General features: G+C 36.5%; 1 protein-coding gene across 1 annotated transcript in view; it reads right to left on the bottom strand.

Annotated features, from left to right (window-relative positions):
* The window catches only part of LOC126978807 (uncharacterized), a 34,772-nt gene that overhangs the window by 11,790 nt on the left and 3,292 nt on the right, over nt 1–19,690 (bottom strand). Inside the window, exons 2-12 of the mRNA XM_050827892.1 lie at nt 18,869–19,005; nt 18,202–18,345; nt 9,342–9,434; nt 8,834–8,939; nt 7,341–7,454; nt 6,245–6,412; nt 4,971–5,066; nt 3,870–4,001; nt 2,684–2,759; nt 1,650–1,831; nt 942–1,074 (exon numbers count right to left, since the gene is read on the bottom strand). Coding sequence (XP_050683849.1) covers nt 943–1,074; nt 1,650–1,831; nt 2,684–2,759; nt 3,870–4,001; nt 4,971–5,066; nt 6,245–6,412; nt 7,341–7,454; nt 8,834–8,939; nt 9,342–9,434; nt 18,202–18,345; nt 18,869–19,005 — 1,380 coding nt within the window. The 3' untranslated portion in view covers nt 942. The remainder of the gene's footprint in view (nt 1–941; nt 1,075–1,649; nt 1,832–2,683; nt 2,760–3,869; nt 4,002–4,970; nt 5,067–6,244; nt 6,413–7,340; nt 7,455–8,833; nt 8,940–9,341; nt 9,435–18,201; nt 18,346–18,868; nt 19,006–19,690) is intronic.

Genomic DNA, 19,690 nt, shown 5'->3' with positions numbered 1-19,690 from the left:
TTGAGAGGTATTTACAGTGGAGTAACATATTTTCGTACGTCATCCAATATTTTTTGTTGCAAAACAATGGCCTAAATTCAGGACTCTGATTATGTTGAGTCATGCAAATTATGTAATCCGTAGCTACTCGGCTAGGACTTAGCGTGCAATTCTTTTCAATATATCGTCGATCGTGTTCCATCGGGGCTACTATCTAACAGCACTAAATGATCATCTAATTCTAAACCGGTGTAATTATAGTATTTTATGCAACAGTTGTATAATGAAGGTCAAAAAACACGATGACGTGGGTTGCGATATGAGCCACAGGCGAACGTCGCGTTGAGTGACGCCGAGCATTTTCTGCCCTAGTTATACGTGTCGCATACAAACATTTTTAAAATGATGTAATTACAAAAGTATAGTTTTCAGAGTTTATATACATACCCCCTTATTCATAATGGTCCGCTAACTTTAAACAGCCGCTAAGGAGTGTTTTTTCTCATTCTGACTTAGGTCAATAGAAGAAGACAGAGTGAGAATTAGCAATGCTTTAAGTTAGTAGACTATTATAAATAAGGGGGTTATACTATACTTGTACTATTAGACGGTATTATTTGTCAGATTTCATAGTTCTAGGACAACGAAAAATACCCTATAAATTTTGATACCTTTGAGTGTCAAAATATACGCTTTATGCGGCATAAACGGCCGTATTCTGAACTTATCTTATCCATTTCTTCACAGCTTCAAGAGACTGGAAAGTTCAACTCGATACCTCGACGCGTACCCGATATAAAGGGTATTGACAAATAGACGGACGGAAGAAGGGTTAAATTTTTTCTTTTTGTGGTTCCTATCACGCTTGTTAATTTTAATCGTGTCGTGGCGCAGTGACATTTTTAGCTTCACTCAATGTTCATTTGTCGCAATATGCGGTGATGAGACTTGAGTCTTATTACCTTAGAGAGCTCGGTTGACTTCGGTGACTATGTAGTCGGCCCGTTGTTCGCTCGTTGCGTACATCCGCAGCGCTGGATGCAGTTCCTTCCACACGCATGGCGACCAATCAAACGTGGTGAACTCGTTGATTTGCTGCAAACATCGGCAGATATATACACAGAAGCCAATTTGGGAAAATTTTCTGGTCTGATCACAATAATTGCCTGATGGAGGAAGAGGACCTTCTATGGTCAGCCCACGCCTTGAGAAGAAAAACAAATTCTAAATTCAATTACATGTCAACGTAATCTACACGGGAAGGTATAAAATCGCCGCTTATATCAAATAACCGATTTATACATGTCACTCATACACAAAATACCATTTACCAGTGTGAGCCGAGAAGCAGTAATGTGCCAGCATTATTGCATTTCGGTCTGAAGAGCGCTGTAGCTAGTGAAATTACTGGTCAAATGAGACTTAACATTTTATATCTCAAGGTGACGAGCGCAATTGTAGTGCCTGTCTGCCTAATTTTTGGATTTTTCAAGAAGCCTGAGCGGTACTGCATTGTAATAGGCAGGGCGTATCAATAACCATCAGCTGAACGACCTACTAGTCTCGACCTAATTGTCATAAAAAAACTAAGATCCTTTAAGTTCAAGACTGTGTCTAGTGCACCGATTTCTTTTGGCACTCCGGAAGCATTTGGACTCCTGAACACTCACCTTGACCAATTGTGGTCGTATTGGTTTGACGTGATCGGATCCGAACACTCTGGAGACACAATCCTTGCCTTCCTTGACCTGGTTTTGATTCTCTTGATGGAGGATTGCTGATATTTCCATCTCCATCAATGTGGTACGAAGACGGACAAATCCAACAACATCATACTGCCAAACCCAGTAGCCTGAAACGAGACCAATATTTTTTTTACAAACGAGACAGACAAATAAGCGTAGGTGTCAACTGATGTTAAGTGATCACCGCCGCCTGATCAAAGATAATTTCCGAATTCAAATATCTTTCACAAAAATGAATTTGACATTAAAAAAAAATCACTTGAATATTTGATCTGACATCGTTTGTTTAGCGCCTATTGTTATTATTGATATTGCTAAATAGCAATTAAACTAAATATATCAAATTTGCCGCGCCAAATGTCCTAAATGTATTGTTACAAGGGGAGGTAAGAAAACAGGTGGAATTACTCTTCATTCCAAATTACAATGGGGCCACCATATTTAATAATTGGCTAACTGCAGCAAATGCGCTTAAAAACAGTAGACAACTTTATTTAGTTTACTTTCACCTGTGGTAATTACAATATTCACATATAATTATTATGCTAAGTTACAAAGGTATAATTCCTAAATGCATTATCTTTTAAGGTGAATACCGCATGCGGAAATATGTTTAAGTAAAATAAAATAGTATAAATTATAAAAACAACCTTTCTATGGTCTAACGAAATTAAATTAAAACGAACAAAATCTACCAAACAAGGCGAAATAATATAATATTATTTATTTATTTATAATATTTTTTTTTACATTTTTCGAAACTTTTGCAGCGAAGCCAAAATTGGGCCGGAAAAACTATGGCCAGTTAATAATTAATATTTAAGCAGTAGCGTGAAAAATCGCTGAAAAAAACAGCGGCAAATTCGGAAAAAAGAGGATGCAGGAGGCTTATTCTGGAATGGGAAACATATATTATGTTCTCTTATATTTAAGTTCTAAAACTTAATAAAATAACTGACCGTGTATCACGAGCCTCCTCAAATTCCCACACTGCCAGCACATCAGGATCAATGGATTCACGTGACACATTCCATACTGAAACAAAAATATAAATTATTTTAAGACTATTTGCTTTTATTATTATTATTTCATAGTATAATGCCACAATAAATATTGGATATTCATGTACGTGTTTATTTAAGTGAGAGTACCCTATACCGAATTTCCTTTATTGGCTAGTCAAGTTCTTATAAATAAAATCTCCTAAACGATTATGTTACCTGGGTGATATAATATCTGATTAATGATAAGTTTCCCTAATTGCCATAGCTCTGTGAAAAGTCTCACTTAAAAAACACAAAATTGCACACTTGTTGCACGCAATAAGGTGGGAGCGTCACCGGCGGCCGGACTGGCGGCCAAGTGATTGAGACACCATACTTCTATAGTAATTAGTGGTGGCGCTACCAGTAACATTCTGTGCACGAGTCTGAGCTGGTCGCGCAACCAAACGCACCAAGTAAATAACTGCAGACATGTACATATATATATATTGTTGGTAGCGGCAACTGGAATTATAAGCCTCCAGTCTCAGTTGCCAGTTATGTAAATTTTGAATGTTGTGAAGGTTTCGGGTGTGTGTTAGTTAAACTATTGGCGATCATTTCGAACAACGTACAGGTGTTAATTCTTTAAAATTAGAAGGATTTATTAAAATCCAAAATTTTACTTAATTTTGCCGCATGTCTTTACTTCCCAGAATTTGATCCTTATTAGCACTTACGAATGCAGTAATTATACAGTGTGGTTTTTTTAAAAACTGGGTTCGATAGGGATCGAACATCGATCGAATAGCCAGGGGGCTAGGAATATTAATTTTTCAATAAATCATTAATGCAGTTTTAATTTTTATCAAAATCGGGCCCGAGACTCCATTAAGTACTTTAAGCTATTCCTCGTAGTTACGGATATGGCGATCCACGCCCATTTGACATCCTGTATAAAATAAAACCTAATAATATATATAACACAGTCACGCAAATAAACACACAGACACACATTATACGCCTCTTGGCCTTTTTGGATCTGAGACAAAAAACGACATAGATCTGCATTGTTGACTTGCCCTTTTCTGAAACCCTAGATTCTAGTAAGCCACTGTACCTGGTTTAAGAATCCCTGAAATATGATATAAAGCTGTCTTACCTCAGTATCGAGTGATGGTTTGACCGTTCTGTTCTTTGGCTCGAAGGTATCGCAAGGCGCGTCGGCCCAAACAAACTCTTTCAGTGTCGAGCTGTAACTGTTTATCACGTGGTCTACCAGCGGGCCGAACAACTGTAACAAAGTTATTATATCAGATAAAATACTGCACAACATAATCCCGCAAATTGATAGAGGGACGCGCCACCATCCATACACTTTATATCTGGTTACTCTTCAGTGTCGAGCTGTAGTATGTATACGGCGTGTATTATAGCGAGAGCGGTATTATATCAGATGAAAAACTGCACTAATATCCGCAAATTGAAAGAGGGACACGCCACCAGCTTCGTGAAATCAAATTCAAGCGGGCACTTGTTGACACAAGTCATATCGGTCCGGTAATACTGAAGTGCGAAAAAAGAAATTAATTGCAACAACGCGCGGTTGTGCGGTAAATTTTCGCATTTTGACGCGTTGATGAAATTCACCTGTGATTTATGCTGTGGTAGGCCGGGAACGAAACAGAAGCAGTATGTGTAGTGAGTCGAGTGAAAATGAGAAACCTTTAGGTTGATTTTGCATGGTCGGCGTTCTTTGTACAAGGCCGCAAATGAGGCAAAGATGATCGGATGTGAATTGAACTTTAGATTGTTAGTCTGGGAGCAAGGGTGGGAAGAAGTCCTTCATTTTCTACAATCCTGACATACTGTCTTTGCTTCTTGCTATGCGTATAATGTAAGCAGTGGAAGCAAGTGATCACCCGTCCAAACAAGCTGCAAGAGCCTATTGTTTTGTCCGCGATATCACGGCTAATGTTAAAGATAAAAGGTAATAAATATTAACTCACCCCATGCGACGGGCATTCGAGTTGGCAGTAGTATCTTTTACCGACATTTAGATCATGGGGCTATGGTTGAATGGTTAAATTTTTTTTGCAACAACCACCCATAGCTTATATAATATACATACTTAAGCATAAATAGATAAATCATGCAGAACTCGGAAAATGTTCACATCTTGTGACTTTGGGACCTTATGTTCTCATGTCAGGGTTAATACCGCTAAGGTCGTTCTAAATACGGTCTAACTAAAATTACTTACAGTTTGGCAGAACATGACCTTCAGCGAAGTCAGCCTCAGTCCCTGCACCAGTACATTTTCTATTATTTCTTCGAATCTCCCTTTGCGAACCCCAATCTGTTTTACAGTTAATACGATACGATAAAAATATACACGTATAAAGAGGCAAATAATTATTTCTTTAAAAAACTTGTACAAATCAAATATGTTAGGAAATTCGAATGAACTGTTAGAAAGCTTTATGTGATAAAGTTTACTTGAACATAAATGACTTTCTCAATGATACCATCATCATCAGCCGGAAAACGTCCACTGCTGGACAAAGGCCTGGCCAAAGATTTCCACGACGATCGGTCTTGCGCTGCCCTCATCCAACGTAATCCAGCGATCTTGATCAGATCGTCGGTCCATCTTGTGGAGGGCCTACCAACACTGCGTCTTCCGGTACGTGGTCGCCATTCAAGGACTTTACTGCCCCAACGGCCATCTGTCCGACCAACTACGTGCCCTGCCCACTGCCACTTTCGCAATCATTTATGTCGGTGACTTTGGTTCTCCTACGGATCTCATCGTAAGTCATCACTGGCAAGACACACTGGTTGAAATCTTTCGTCTTCAGACACTGCGGTATTTGGGACGAAAAGATTTTACGGAGCTTTCCGAACGCTGCCCATCCGAATTCGATTCGACGAGTAACCTCTTTCTCGAAATTGGACTTGCCTTACTGGATTGTTTGTCCGGGGTAGACGTACTCGTCGACAATTTCGAGATTACAGTTCCCAATTTTTATGGGAGTAGGTGCGATATGGACATTTGACATGATCTTCGTCTTGTCCATGTTCATTTTGAGACCTACTTTTTGGGAAGCTGTATCGAGGCAATCGAGCATATGGCTTAAGTCTTCCATGGTCTCTGCCATGATTACGATATCGTCTGTGAATAGAAGGTGAGTGATGTATTCGCCTATGATATTGATGTCCAGTCCATTCCAGTCCAGAAGCTTAAAGACATCTTCCAATGATACCATACTGGATATGTAATGGAGTGATCATATCCAGGCTATTAACTTTAATGCAAGTAAAAAAAGCGGTGTGTGCCCTAGCAAGGCGAGGTCAATAATACGATATAGAGCTATACTAGCATAACGAATCTTCCTTAGTCTTATTTATTACCCAAACATTATAGTGAAAGATAAGGCCCGCTGAGTTTTTAGTACCAGTTTATCTCAAGTCTGAGTCATATGTATTCGAATGCGTTATACCTTTCGACGTAGATATCGTATACTGAATACTTACAATATTAACAGAAACATTTAGGTGGTTCAGTTCCTTGCACCAGTCCAGCCTTTGTAGAGCCTTGTTGTTCTTGGGGCCGATGGTCAGAGCTATGCTGTCGAGGTGCGGCAGTTCCAGCAGAGTTTGGAGTGCGGCCATGCGAATAGTTTCATATTCAAACGCCACGTGCTGAATTAGAAAAAGATAAATTGATAATTCGCTGATGACTTTGGATTACACTATGTACAATCAAACTCTCTAGTGTAATACTCCTTTAGAGTATACAGCACAATACGAGATTGGTACTTTAAAAAAAAGCGCGTACACGTTTCTAACAAGCCGGCAACACTCCTGTGATTCCTGTGGTGTCCAAGGATGGGTATGGTGGTCGGTTAACACTTTTTTTCAAAAAGGAGGACAAACGAGCGTACGGCTCACCTGGTGTTAAGTGATCACCGCCGCCCACATTCTCTTGCAACACCAGAGGAATCACAGGAGCGTTACCGGCCTTTAAGGAAGGTGTACGCCCTGGATATCAAGCGACTATACTGAGTACAGAGGAGAAACATCATCAAGGCGAACTTAAAGATATAATAATATTAGGTATCATTTACAAAAACATTTATCTAAATGGCGGCCATTTTGCGAGACGCCATCTTGTTTTTTGTAGTTGTTAGGGCAGCAAGACTTATACAGGTCATTCTGTCACAATATCTGCTAAGTATTGCTCATCATGAAATACAACCCGCTGACCATCAAAAGAGTCTTAGTAAAAAGACTCCCTTTTGACATTCTACAGGTAATTGTTACAGGTTTTACAAAATTCGCATTTTGCGGCACTCAATTCGACGATTGTATCAGGAGAAATGACCGTGCGGATCACCTAATAGAGAGTGATAATTTGAACGAGGCCTTAAGGTACCCAACTCTTACATCGACCTGGAAACACCACACAAGGAAGCTCATTCCACGTTTGGTTTTATGTGTTATAAAGTTACTTGAAAGCCATACATAATTCTTATTTGAACGTTTTCTCGGATGATTCTTTATAATTTGAAAGTGTTATTATATTCTTATATAGTGCCATTACTCTGCTTAATGCCTTATAGTAACTTACCCGCAGCGAGGATGTGATCATGAGATTGACGTTGGCACTGGACAGTACTGCATCAGCCGGCGAGGGCACACTGTTGAACGACACTCTGTCAGAACAATACTCCACAGGTTCGTGCTGTAAACAAATTATCAATAAAATTAAATACATTTAACATTAAATCGAAAAAGAAGACACAAGAGAAGATGGACAGACAACAGAAGTAATTGGATGACTACTGTTACTGGTACGTAATAATGGAAAGAGATGGAGGAGGCCTTCACCCTACTGATACCACATAGTAAAGCAACATAATTAAATCATAATTTATAATACTGACATTTGTATTTTGTGAATGTCTGGAAAGTAAAGCTTTAAACACATTTTCCGACTAAATAAACTATAAAATTATGTAATTACCTGCTACTATTAGCCTATCATAGTTTACTTTCTACGATTAATAGCCTACTATAGAAATTGTACTTCTGTTGCTGGTTTGGATTTCTGGAGTTCTTATCCAACATGCTTCCTGTATGAGTTTTTTTTATGATAAGGGACGAGACGAGTAGGACACTCAGTTGATGGTAATTGATACGTCCCGTCAGGGACCCATTACAATGCAGTGCCGCTCAGGATTCCTGAAAAACCTAAAAATTCTGAGCGGCACCACAATTGCGCTCGTCACCTTGAGACATAAGATGTTAAGTCTCATTTGACCAGTAATTTCACTAGCTACGGCGCCCTTTGGACCGAAACACAATAATTTTTACACATTACCTCTTCACTGTACAAAAAGGCGTCGTTGTGGTATCAATAATCTAGCTGGCAAATGCCCTTATTAGAGTGTCATATATTTAGCTGCTTCATCTATATCTTAAGGTGTTTTAATGGGTATTTTCATGTTTATTAATTTTTCAATATGATCGAAATGTGTTCCAGTCAGAAAGTTTATTACACAGCCTAAGTGTCTTGATACGTCTACAAAGTAGGTACTAACTGTCAATATTATTATGAACTGAGCTATGATTTATGGAACTGTTTTAACAAGGCATAATATGTAGAATACTGAAATTGCGGTGGATAGATGCTTCTAATAGGCGATAGTCTAGTTGTTTATAGTACGTCAATGATGGTAAGACATGAATAGTTTAACTTCATGGGTTTTAGTGGCCATTGATATTCCAGGTGCAATCCGTAGTGAAGTCATTTAGTTAGTCCATTTGTCGAGATAATGATAATGTTCGGACTTTTGTAGGGAAATATCAAAGTTTTCGAAGTCAGTGCAATGAAGTGTACCGGGTAGTGGTGTTTTTTCTGCGTAGGACAATCTCAGTTCTTAGTTCTTCAGCTCTGAACTGTATTCAGTTCATTCCTCATAGGTGATTTAGATGTTTTTACTATATTCTTACCTTGCGTTACCTTGCGTTGAACAATAATTTCAACAGGGAGATCTTTACCATAGAAGTCTCTCTGACAGAAAACCCTCGCTGCCCGGTGCAATAATATTATGAACTTACGCTGAAATCATCGCTGAAGTTCCTAGTCGACCGCAGTCTACACCCCATCAGGTTCAGAATCTGAAGGCTTTGTTTGTGCTTCAATATTAAACTCTCCATCATTATTCTGAAAAGAGCAAATCAAAGAATGTTTTAAAGTCTTATCATCGTAAAATTTAGACAATGATACTGCTACTAAATATACATACATCATATTAAGCACAATATACAGTATTGTGCCAGTATACATAAGAACATATTGTCCGTAATAATACAATTAAAAGCATACTAAACTTATTAAAATGGTTATGTGAATATTAGAAGTTAAAGAATGAATGTATAGATAGGAGTACAATATAGTAGATTAAAGAAAATGAACACTTAAAAATATGATTTTTTTTTTTAATATTTAAGATATAATTTTAACTTTTGTTTTAGTTTAATAAAACTACTCGAGACATTCTTGTTGTGCCTCAGGAGGAGGAAGAAGTCCACCTTTAAGGCGTATTATTAAATTAAAACCACCCACCTGTCCAGTTTTGCAGAGGGGAAATTTCTATTCTCATGCAAATAATTCGGGCCAATGAAGACAAGCTCGGTTAGCGTTCGTGTATCGAATAACCTAGAAACAAAACAATTGATAATATGAATATGGAAACAATGACATATTTATTAAATTTACACACGGCAGCGATGTCTAGTAGTATATTATGTTCCACTCAAGTATTAACTCGTGAATTAGTACTACCTGGGGTAGCCACTGGTGGTCGATACTGGCAGAGCTAACTCTCGCGTAAATGTTGACACTGCTTCAGTTTAAAATGGAATCATGCTCACTTTATGTCTATATTATATTTAGTTGTGCTCTACGGTGTCACCCGCGTATTATACCCGTGTACGTCAATCTATTTTTATAGAACTTCGTGCACCAACGTTTAGTCTTCGTATATTCGCATGGTATTAGTAATAGTTTAATACATACAAAAACGTTCACAGTCCGACCATGCTCGGTTGGGCAAGGGTTTTCAATTATAAGTATATTTCGACAAACAGTGTGTTAACTTTAAAATGGATGATTTATAAAATACAAGTGCTGATCCGGTAAACGTGGCTTTGCCATATAAATTAAGTGCGGGGCACCTGCTCATCTCAGATGCTTGACTGAATTATTTGTATTGCAAATATATGTATAGGTGTTTCTAGGTCAAAAAATATAGGTTCTGCATAAGTAATCACCATATATTATATATAAAACCATGTGCGAAACACGGAGAATTATATGGTATAAGTATTATTCCGATCGGTTCAGTAGTTTTCGTCTTATAATCGATGGAAGAAACGGCTCTCCATTTATTAGTATAGATAGATATGGTCAATATTTCGGCAGAAAGGATGAGTGCAGATGACAACATAGGTTTTGCTTACACTGGCCGTGCCAACATCTCTTGGAATAGCGTAGATGAGAACCGGAACAGACTTGTGTCTGAAAACAAGACCATGCAATGCAAAGTCTCGCAATGAAGCTGGCAAAGCAAAATTTAATCTAGTTTGACCCTAAGAAGACACAATTTTGTACGTTCACCGCTAAATAGTATATTTTCGTTGTATCCTCTTGATTCGCGTCCACTCTTAACTAGCACAGCTTGTATCGGCATAATCTGCTTTGATATTTCGAGTGACGGTCATTTCTATGCCTCTAAAAACCTTGTAAACAGTCCTACAAGTGAGGCATGTTTGCGCATTATCAAGTAAGTACTGTTTCGTCTGACTGAGTAGGTAGGCTAAGCTTGTAGGAGTAAAACTTGGCCTTTTATTTCAAGTGACTAATAGAACCGGAATAGATGGGACCAGCGCGAATTCAGGAATTATGAATGTCCAAGGTGAAAAGCGGTTGTAAGGACGTCGCTATACCTGAATATTAACACTGGCATGTATGAGTCATACCGTGGAATAAGCGACGCGATGGAGTTCAATTTGGCAGAGAAGAGTTGAGACGCTAGAAGAGAGCTCAGAAGATCAGCTTTTTTTTCATATAATATTTATTTAAAATACAATGTAGTTATAGCTTACAATAACACACACTTAAACTTTAGGAAGCTTATGTGTGTGAAGCCGCTTAAAATTAAATTACATAACATTAAAAAAAAACAATTATTTTCAATTAATACAGTTATTACAAGATCTTATTTTAAACAAAGTAGTAAAAAATCAATAAAATGCAAAATAAAAATTTATTATCAACTAAATGTTATTAATTACAAATTAGTTGTCTACTTAGCTTACCGCAGATAAAATTATATTAATGAAGGATTTTGTAAGAAGTACTTTTTTAAGGATGACTTATATTTATTTTTATTTATATATAATTTTTGAATCTCTAAGGGAGTTTCGTTTAAGTATAGAGGAATGACGTAGTAGTTTGCTCTGGTTCCATATATATTTGTAGATTTAGGTAATTTAAATGACATGTTTGTTCCTGTAAATTGTCTTAGATGAGGCAGTCTTTGAATTTCTCGAAGGAATTTTGATTCATTTATTTCTGACAATATACGGAATTTCACTTTATCAAAGACATTTATAAACTTGCAATGTTTAAATAATGGAAGGTCCGTATTTTCTTTGTGTTTATAAAAATAATTTGGAACGATAGTTTTAAGAATAATTCTTTCATGTCATAAGTCAGCGAGTCATTATTAATGTGCAATGGCGGAATGGCAAGCTGACAGAAATTTCCTTGGACAGCCACCCATTCGGCCAATGTGCTTCCAGTGCGCAGAATGGAGAATATCGATATGTCCGTCAAATAACTTGAAACTATTAACTAGTTTTTGTTTCAAGAAAATCAATCGAAGGTTTTTAAGTTCGATACGATAGTCTCTGCATTATTTAAATATTTCATGCGGCTAAAATGACCGCGTGTCGTCATAACATCGCGTGCCTCTATAAGTAAGTTTAGACTGTAGTCAGTAGTGTATTGATCGCAGACAGACATCAATATAAAACTTACGTCCTTGTAATAACATTGAACGAGAGAAGACTGAAGTTACGCAACTTTATTGATTCATATCCTAAGCTTAGACAGCGAAAATTTGTACACCTCTATTAGCTGTTTAAAAAATACTATATCGTTTTATTCTATTTTTAATTATGTGATCAGCTATCAGTTCTGATTTTATCAATATTATATTTATAGTTGATTATATTTAACATCATATAACAAGGGCAAAAATACAATGAAAATAATTTTATATAGAAAAAAAAAAAGTGCACTAATCATCAGTGAAATTTTATTTTTGCCAATTACAGCGCATTATTTTCTTATCCTACTAAAACATTTCAAGAAAATTGTTTATCTGTATCATATCATATCATCACAAACTGATAAAAATATGAAATGTCACCCACTTGCGTAAGTTTGGTCAGGGCGATTCTGCGCATTTGTATTTATTTTACAAGCCCACCAAGCTACGCACTTGCAGTTTCAATTTATATTGAAAGTATAGCCTGATTTAAGTACAACATTTAGGCATACTAATTCGGCACGGCGCGGGCGCAGTGCTTTGTGATTCGGAATGTTATTTTGCTATACGCGACATCTCAGTTCTTTTTACACGCTTTTTAATAGCTTCACCTGTATGTATGGTTGTTTGTAACCGACTCATTTGGGCGCGATTTTGACCCACTTTTTACGGCCAGATTTCGTTAAAACTCCGTAGATTTATCGAGGAAAGGTGACATATTATACATTAAATTGATAAAATTATTAAATTTTTCAATTTGCAAAATAAGATTTTTGGTTATTTATATTATTTTGATCTATCATCAGGTAGGAAATGATGTTAATTTTAAGTTTCTAAATAAATTTTATATTTTTTAGGTTTTCTATAAAGAGCGTGTTTTTACTTGTTTTAACAACTATTATTTATTATTATCTAACTAAGTATAATATGAGGCCTATCTTCAAGACTTATGTATAAAAGTCAAATCGACGCGAACAATCTTATTAAAGTATTCATTTCATAATATGCATGTAGTAATAGCTGTTATACAACTGCAGTTATGTAACCTAATGATTATTATTAGAGGTGTAAAGCCGAGTTGCGAAATAATGAGATTATTCTTCACTGAAACCAGAGTATATACGTCCATTAGTGGCGTCATCACATTTCTTTTTTTATAATAAGAAGAGGCGAGACGAGCAAGACGATTACCTATTTTAAGTATACGCCCTGTCTATTACAATGCAGCGCTGTTCAGGATTCTTGACTGAACATAAAATTGTAACCGGAATCGCGAACCCCGAAACACACGAACTTGCATATGACTGATTGACGAGAGATACCTAGGTCGCTGTGGGTCCCACTTAGATGGCATCCTGTGCATAAAAGCCACCTACTATATACTGTTTTACCTACTAAATAACAGAGTTTTTAAAGAACTTTCTACCACTTACAACCAAATTGTGAAGTATACTTCGCTTAGCTTAGTTGGTGCGGTTTTGATAACTTCAAAATAAGCGCGTGAACTTTTTGTAGGAACGTATTGCAGGAGAATGTGGTGGTGGTGATTACTAACTCCTACTTCAACTCGTCCTCCACTTCAATAAAAAATGAGATTTTATAAGGACGCGTCACATAAATCATACAAATAATATCAAATAAACTATGACGAATCCTAAATCTTCCAAGATTAACACATAAATATATAAAAGTATTTCTATAAAAATAGTCTTATAAGAAATCTTTGTGAGCGGCTTTTCATAGTAGCGCTGAATAAAATATAAGCGTACTATAGTCAGGTACACGTCCGCAGCGTTATTATAATAAATATTAAATAACACATTATATAACGACTCCATTGTATTCTCTGTTATGATTTCAAGAAATGTTATCAGAAGATACGATAGAGTTAATCGTTGAGATTGAAACTTACCACGACTAATATTATAATAAGCAATTAAATACCGATATAATAATAACACACATTCTTTTATTTACACCAATTCTTGGGCCAAACTATACATTGCCGCAATATTGGTACTTACAAGACATCTTATATTTAATAAGTTAGATATCATCGCAAAACAATTAGAACAAATAACGTAAAGCCACATCGGAACCAAAACAAATGCCATCCTGTTAGACAAATTATCCTTGAGGATGTGTAACAGTTGCCATGTAAAAACTTTTCAAATAAGTAATTCGAGTGTCAACTTTCCTTAGCCAAACTCTATTAATATAAATGCAGATTTATCTTTTTATTGTTAATAAGTGAATGAATATCGTCGTGGATTCCTCTACTGCAATGGAAAGATCCTCCGTAAGATCCTGGGCCCCATCCTGTCTGAAAATAGGAAATTGGAGAGTCCTCCAGAGTGGATGCCGAGACAGAAGACCTCGTGGCTGAGCCCAACATTATTGGAGAAGTTAAGGCCCACCGTCTTCGCTGGCTCGGTAACGTAGGACGCATGGTAGAGGATCGTGGGGTGAAAAAAGCATACTCCAGAGTTGTAGAAGGCCCACGCCCAGTAGGTCGTCAGGAGTATAGGTGGAAAGACCGGATGGACGCTGACCTGTGCATGATAAAAGTCATAAGTTGGCGTGAAATCTCACAGGACCGAAATAAGTGGTAGACTCTCGTGTCGGAGGCCAGATCCCACTTTGGATAGCAGATCCTGAAATGGGACTGGATTAAACACACTCCAAAGGGATTTTGCTAATATACCAAGGCCTGACGTTGCAGCGGTAAGCACACCAGGCGACGAACAGTCATTGCAGAAGCGAAGACTATTAGGAAGAACGTCCAGTATGGGGACACTAAACCTACCTACCTACTCCCCCATATACCCGGCCTTCGCTAACAACTGGCGGAGAATATTAGTATCAAATACACAACAACAAAAAAAAACAATTTAAATGAACAACCTCCTATATAGAAGCGGAAGTTGTATGTAAACAATCATGGAACAAAAGCCAACACTTCGCCCTACCATAAATCTTATCTAAATAATCACAAAAATGTCGCTAAGCATAACAAGGTTTCGATGTGCTTACGATACTTCCCGCATTCAAAGAATTGTTGGTAATCAAAACACACTGCGCTAAACAGTTGTTGAAATGTTGAGTCAGGTCGTCAAACGCATTTGTTTCTTCTCATTAATTTATTACATTTGTTGGTTCTCGAACCCCGTAAACCATAATACTATTATTGTAAGCTTTAGCTGTGTTATTTATATACAAGCAGGGACGTGCATATCATAATATAGGCAATTAGGCAGTACCTACCTCGTTACGAACCCAAATAAATATAGTGTTAAAGTTAATTTAGTTTAATTTGGTTCCGTTATTTTATAACCAAGCTTCTTTTGAACCCCCACTCATAAATTTTCTTAGAGACCTACGTTAAGCAATCTCCAAGCTCAACTACGAGAACGCTGGAAATGGTATTCTTGAAGAAATGTTACGGTCCTAGTTACGGTTGGCAAGTCCATACGAAGTCGAATTCTCGGCAGGACATAATAACAGGACATTAAAATATTAATTCAGCCACTAGTTAAACAAAACTTACAGTGTTCCTGACAAAATCGTCAATTTGACTGAGTTGAAATCCGTCTTAAAATCGGGTAGAATCAAGTTGTGGAACCACTTCAAAGTGGTTCCAATAAATTATCAAAAACTACCCACTTTAAACAATTATGCAGGTTGAATACTCAAGAAATGTGTGTAAAGAAATAAGGTAACACAACGATAAATACTCAACTACTTGAGAATGCATACAAAATAAATTATCGCTAACGAGGTCAAAAAAATCAAGTGGCCCTTATTTTGTTTTGATTAGTATACATAATTGCAATAGGGATGGCAGTTTGTATGGAAATTCGTCAGTATCGAATATAAAACCATGAAACTTTGTATTTAGGCAGTTAATTAAAAATAATTTATAAACATTTGTTTAGGCATTTTTGAAACTTTGCCGTGATAGCTACATGGGGATGAAATAGGAGATTAAAGTTCACAAATCCGCCTGATTAATTTGAAAAAAAGGATTAATTAGATCGGACGCCTTGAAGTGGCTGAATCTTAGAATATAAAGCGTTCAAAATTGATTCCACCAAGCTCCTTATATGAAAAAAAGTAATACTTAAACAGGAATGTGTTTTAACCTTAGATTAAGGATTGGTCTCCGTTGCGCTCAAACTAAATACCGCAGTTGTAGTCGCAAAGTGCGGCAACCAATACAACGCCCCAGTGGGCGTACTCGAGCAATGTGTGACGTTGACGTGCCAAATGTTCAATTAAACTTTGCTTATACATAATTGAGACTAAAGTGCCGGATTGCGTAGTAAAACTTTGTAAACATAATACAACAAGAAATAAGAAATACACTGGTATCACATATCATCAATAAGTATTTTGTATTTTATTAATTTCAATGTAAAATAACACGAAGCCTATGTTACAAAATTTTAAAGATGCCATTGAGTGTCAAGATGCCACACCCACACAGCCATCTAATAGTTGCCGTAATAAAAAAGATATTGTTCTTAGGTAGTGCGGTATCTAGCTGGAGCGGAGCGGAGACGAATCCTTTATCCGGTTTTAAGAAAATAAATTATAGCTTATTTAATATTATACCTTCTCGGAAATTGTCTTAGTATTTATGGATCCACACCGAAAGTGCGTCATTCATTAGGGGAAAGGTGAAAGTGGATTGTATTGTATACTATAGTTATTTATAATTTACAAACAACGTGTCAGCCAGTTTCAGCCCTTATCTTTCTTCCGTGACGTCATTCATGATTCAGTTAACATGGCCGGTTACCTACTAAATGTTTTCTTTTATTTTATTGAATTTATTTATTTAATAGGTACACAGTGTGTACTACACACAACAGAATTACAACAAATACATAATTAACAAAAAAGCTATCGGCTAAATACAAGATAGGCTGCAACTCCACCAGGGTGTGTACACAGCATTATTTTATTATATTACTAGCTGACCCGGCAAACGTTGTTTTGCCATATAAATTATTTTTAGAGTTAAACCGTTTCTTGGACATTGCAACATTACTTTATTTTTCTAAAAATTATTATTTATAAATATTATTTCGAAAATAAACGTAGCCTAAGTTACTTCTTATTACATCAGCTAACTGCCAATAAAAGTCCCGTCAAAATCGGTCCATCCATTTCAGAGATTAGCCGGAACAAACAGACAGACAGACAAAAATTAAAAAAAAATGTTATTTTGGTGTATGTACCGTATACATATTCATATACATGTAGTAAAAACGGTTATATCAATTTTACAAACAGATACTCCAATTATATTTATATGTATAGATATTGAGGTGACCAGACAATGGAGGCGTACTCGGGTTGGATTAGGATTAGCGACTTATAGAGAAACAGTAAACTATTTGGTGACTTGAATTCTTTAGTAGCCCTAAATATGAAGCCAGATAGTTGATTACATATCTTGGCTATTTCTTCATAGTCATATTTAAAAGTAAGTTTCGAATCAAAAGCAACACCTAGATCCCGTAAAACGAACTTCCCCCCACGTTTCAAGGCATATTATCAATTTTATAGTCAAACAAAATTGGGTTTATATGTTATTAATCTCGATATTTATACCAAAACCGAGCGATTTACCATTTTTAGAATTTTAAAGTTTAACTTTTAATACATTATTCGTTTTCTTGCTTCATAAACTCGCACGGTTAAACACCGATGCGGTTTAACCGTAGTGCGGCCTAGGCCTTAAATAGGTATATAGGTCCCAAACGGATATCTAGTATACAAATCCGACAACAATAGGTGGAAAAAACTGAAATAGTCCGACACAGAACGATTCCTTTCCATTCAATTTTGTTAATATCCGGGAACGAAACCCTGATTTTTGAGTTTTTTACTTAAATTTTAGTAGTTATAATAGTCTCGCCAGCGTTAGCGCGACGGTATATTGTTGAAGATTTCTAAAAACTGATAAAAAATGAAAGATCTCAGCTAATTCAATTAACTATGTAACCAAAATTTATGAATGATGCGGGACTCGAACCTGAGACGTCTCGGGTTGCGTTCGAGCGCTGCTCCACTGAGCCAACCGTTCTAGTGAGGTATGGTTCGTAGATCTAGTTCAACTCTCAGGTTGTGGCTCCATCTACAGGATCTACGTTTTTGGTGATAACCATCCCCAATAATTGCATATTAAGCAGTTGACTTGAACATTCAAATCTACACAATTTGTTGTTTTTAAAGCGATACCCTCACTTCTGGGATTAATATAATTAAATTTGTAACCTAAGACTTCACAGCTAATGTTAGCTCCTGTGTGTGACCAAAATGGCAAGTTATACATAATCAAGATTACTCTACTATACTTACTGTGGCAGGACATAGTTCTTAAAGGATTGAAACTCCGGGCCAGTGGTGTTGATGTAGACATGGATCCTTTTCGTGTGCTTTTTGAACAAGCGGGTGACAAATATGCTCTTCTCCAGATCATCCACTCGAAGTTTTAGAGTCTCTCTGGTGGCAGATATATGAAAATGAATGACTATACCTTTACCTCAAATAACTTAGAAAAATCATATTGACACTAAGCCTTCAAGACAAACTGGAGTTGTTTATTCATTGAATTATAATATATTAGACTCATAACACAAGCTTGTCAACAGTCTGAATAATCTGATAATCTTTCATAAAATGCCATTGTACAGAGCTAATGTTAATTTTTTATTCTATGCTGAACTCTTACATTCTAATGACAACTTTCTCTAAAGACTGTGCTGTTGGTAACACATTTAAGGATATGAAATTCTTTTGTCAAGCAGTTCCGATAGTACCTAGACACAGTTCTTATCAACAAGTTACATTTAACAAAAATAATGAGTTGTTTCTAAATCTAACATAGGCTTGCGTCAATATTTTATATTTGTAGTTACTGGAAGCATGGCAAGCATAAAAACGGACAAAGGAGTATATTGGTAGCATAGCTTCCGTTGGTTACCCTTCTGAAACCTGAACTCTGAAAAGAAGAATGAATACTTACTTGTGTCCTTCATACATGAAAAGAGCAGACCTCCAATGTTTGCACGTGGAGGTTGCTGCAAGGGCGTCTTTCGTGCTGAGGTGATCGAGCACACACCTCAGTGGAAGATGAGGCAACTCGCCCCATCCTATAGACATCTGTCAAAAAAGACACATCATTTTTAACCGACTTCAAAAAGGAGGAGGTTCTTAATTCGATCGGTATTTTTTTTTATGTATGTACACCGATTATTCTGAGATTTATGATCCGATTGACGTAATTATAAACGTCACCGATTTAAAACTTATCAATGGGAAGCACATATAAATAACAGTATTTTATTAACATTAAAGGTTTGCCTAAGAGGTGTATTAAAATTTTGTGTAATAAAATTATGAGTTATTTCATACTTTTCAGTTTTTGAAGTCGGTTTTTTTAAAGTAATTTTTTTTCTCTATAAAAGTATTGATATATTGTTACGATTATTTATAACACTATCGCGTGAATTATACTTTATATGTCAAAACAACGTTTGCCGGGTCAGCTAGTATATCATAACATCAAAGATTACTCCGTAAAATATGCACCCTGATGTTGTAATGAAATTGTTTCACAGCAGAACTGTCAAACCGTGCGTCAATAAATTCTCTCATAGAAATTATGTATGGACATATCAAAGGAAAAAAAAACCGTTGTTTTTATTTAATTTAGCAGCATTTTCCTATTTATTCACCTTTTAAACCTTCTCTGGACTTCCACAAATAATTCAAGACCAAAATTAGCCAAATCGGTCCAGCCGTTCTCGAGTTTAAGCGAGACTAACGAACAGCAATTCATTTTTAT

The sequence above is a fragment of the Leptidea sinapis genome, chromosome 3, assembly GCF_905404315.1.
Source record: "Leptidea sinapis chromosome 3, ilLepSina1.1, whole genome shotgun sequence".
In the NCBI taxonomy this organism is placed as follows: domain Eukaryota; kingdom Metazoa; phylum Arthropoda; class Insecta; order Lepidoptera; family Pieridae; genus Leptidea; species Leptidea sinapis.
Note: the sequence above shows the minus strand (reverse complement) of the source record. Positions and strands in the feature narration are given on the sequence as shown.